General features: G+C 41.4%; 1 protein-coding gene across 1 annotated transcript in view; it reads right to left on the bottom strand.

Annotated features, from left to right (window-relative positions):
* Positions 1–1,394, bottom strand: part of ttll12 (tubulin tyrosine ligase-like family, member 12) — a 35,666-nt gene that overhangs the window by 31,779 nt on the left and 2,493 nt on the right. Inside the window, exon 3 of the mRNA XM_048607834.1 lies at positions 1,073–1,232. Coding sequence (XP_048463791.1) covers positions 1,073–1,232 — 160 coding nt within the window. The remainder of the gene's footprint in view (positions 1–1,072; positions 1,233–1,394) is intronic.

Below are 1,394 nucleotides of genomic sequence, written 5' to 3'. Positions count from 1 at the left end.
CAGCCTTCCTGCTCTTATGATGCTGCTTGGCCTGCTGTGTTCATCCAGCTCTACACCTTGTTGTCTCGGATTTTCCAGCATCTGCAGTTCCTACCATCTCTGATACAATATATACAAGCTTTGTTCTGCATGTTAACACTGGATTATGAATTAAATAACATTAACAATCATATGCAAGGCACCTATCATTTACACAACAAAAAACAATATGCAGATAAACAGTATAAGACTTGACTGGGTTCTGTGACAGCCTCAACCTCTCTTTTGATTATGTCCTGTATCATAATTTGTTTCCAAGTGTTTAAACTTCTTCAGAGAGTGTTCTTCTAATCTGAAGTGCAAATACACGCTGGCCAAAAACAATATTTGGGTCCATTTGGTTAACAAGTTATTTGGCAACATGTTGGGGAGTGGGGTGCATGATAGCCAGCCCTCATCCTTTTAATTCCTTTTTTGTTTATGGGATTTGAACATGACTGGCTGGGCCAACATTTATTTTCCCATCTCTAATTGCCCTTGAGAAGATGGTGGTGAGCTGCCTTCTTGAGTTGTCACGGTCTGTTTTCTGTAGGTACATCCACAGTGCTATTAGAGGGTAAGGTCCAAGATTTTGATCCAGTGACACTAAAAGAATGGCAACACATTTCCTAGAAAGGATGGTGAATGGCCTAGAGGTTAGTCTGGAGGTGGTGATGTCCCCAGGGTGTCTGAAGTATACTGTCACAAATTCAGGAATAACCTCAGAAACTCTTGGTATTTAACAAAGTGTAGCTTTGTTCAGATGCACACATAATAGTAGAGGTACAGATGTCGTAACAATGTAGTCCAACCCCACTTAAGGCAATCCAAAAATCAGGTACGCAAGCGAAGCAAACAGATTGTCAGGAAATCTGAAAGTGGAGATGGGAACACAACAATGTACTTGTTGCCTGGTGACTATATTAATTGTACATGAGGATTTTGATTCAATTGATATAATCTCTGATCAGCCACTGAATACTTAACCCCATCAAACTAGCAGCATGGTGGGCTCAAATCATTTCAAAGAACAATAGTCAGCCTGGTCACTTACCACCATGTTCGAGATCTCTCAATGGCCATAACAAATTGAAGGCAGTCTGTCCTGGTCCATAAAAGAATGGCACAGTCCGAAAAGTTGGTTCATCCGAGTGTTGGATTTGAGATCCAAACTCATCCATAGCGTACCAAATTGGCACTTGTTCTTCAGCAGACTGTAGACCAAATACAGAGAGAAGAACAAAAACAGTAAATTGCAACAAAAACAAAGTTGCTGGAAAAGCTCAGCAGGTCTGGCAGCATCTGTGAAGGAGAAAACAGAGTTAACGTTTCGGGTCCGGTGACCCTTCCTCAGAACTGAGGAAGTTCTGAGGAAG

This window comes from Rhincodon typus, chromosome 18, assembly GCF_021869965.1.
Source record: "Rhincodon typus isolate 14 chromosome 18, sRhiTyp1.1, whole genome shotgun sequence".
Taxonomy (NCBI): Eukaryota; Metazoa; Chordata; class Chondrichthyes; order Orectolobiformes; family Rhincodontidae; genus Rhincodon; species Rhincodon typus.
This window is presented reverse-complemented; position numbering and strand designations above follow the sequence as displayed.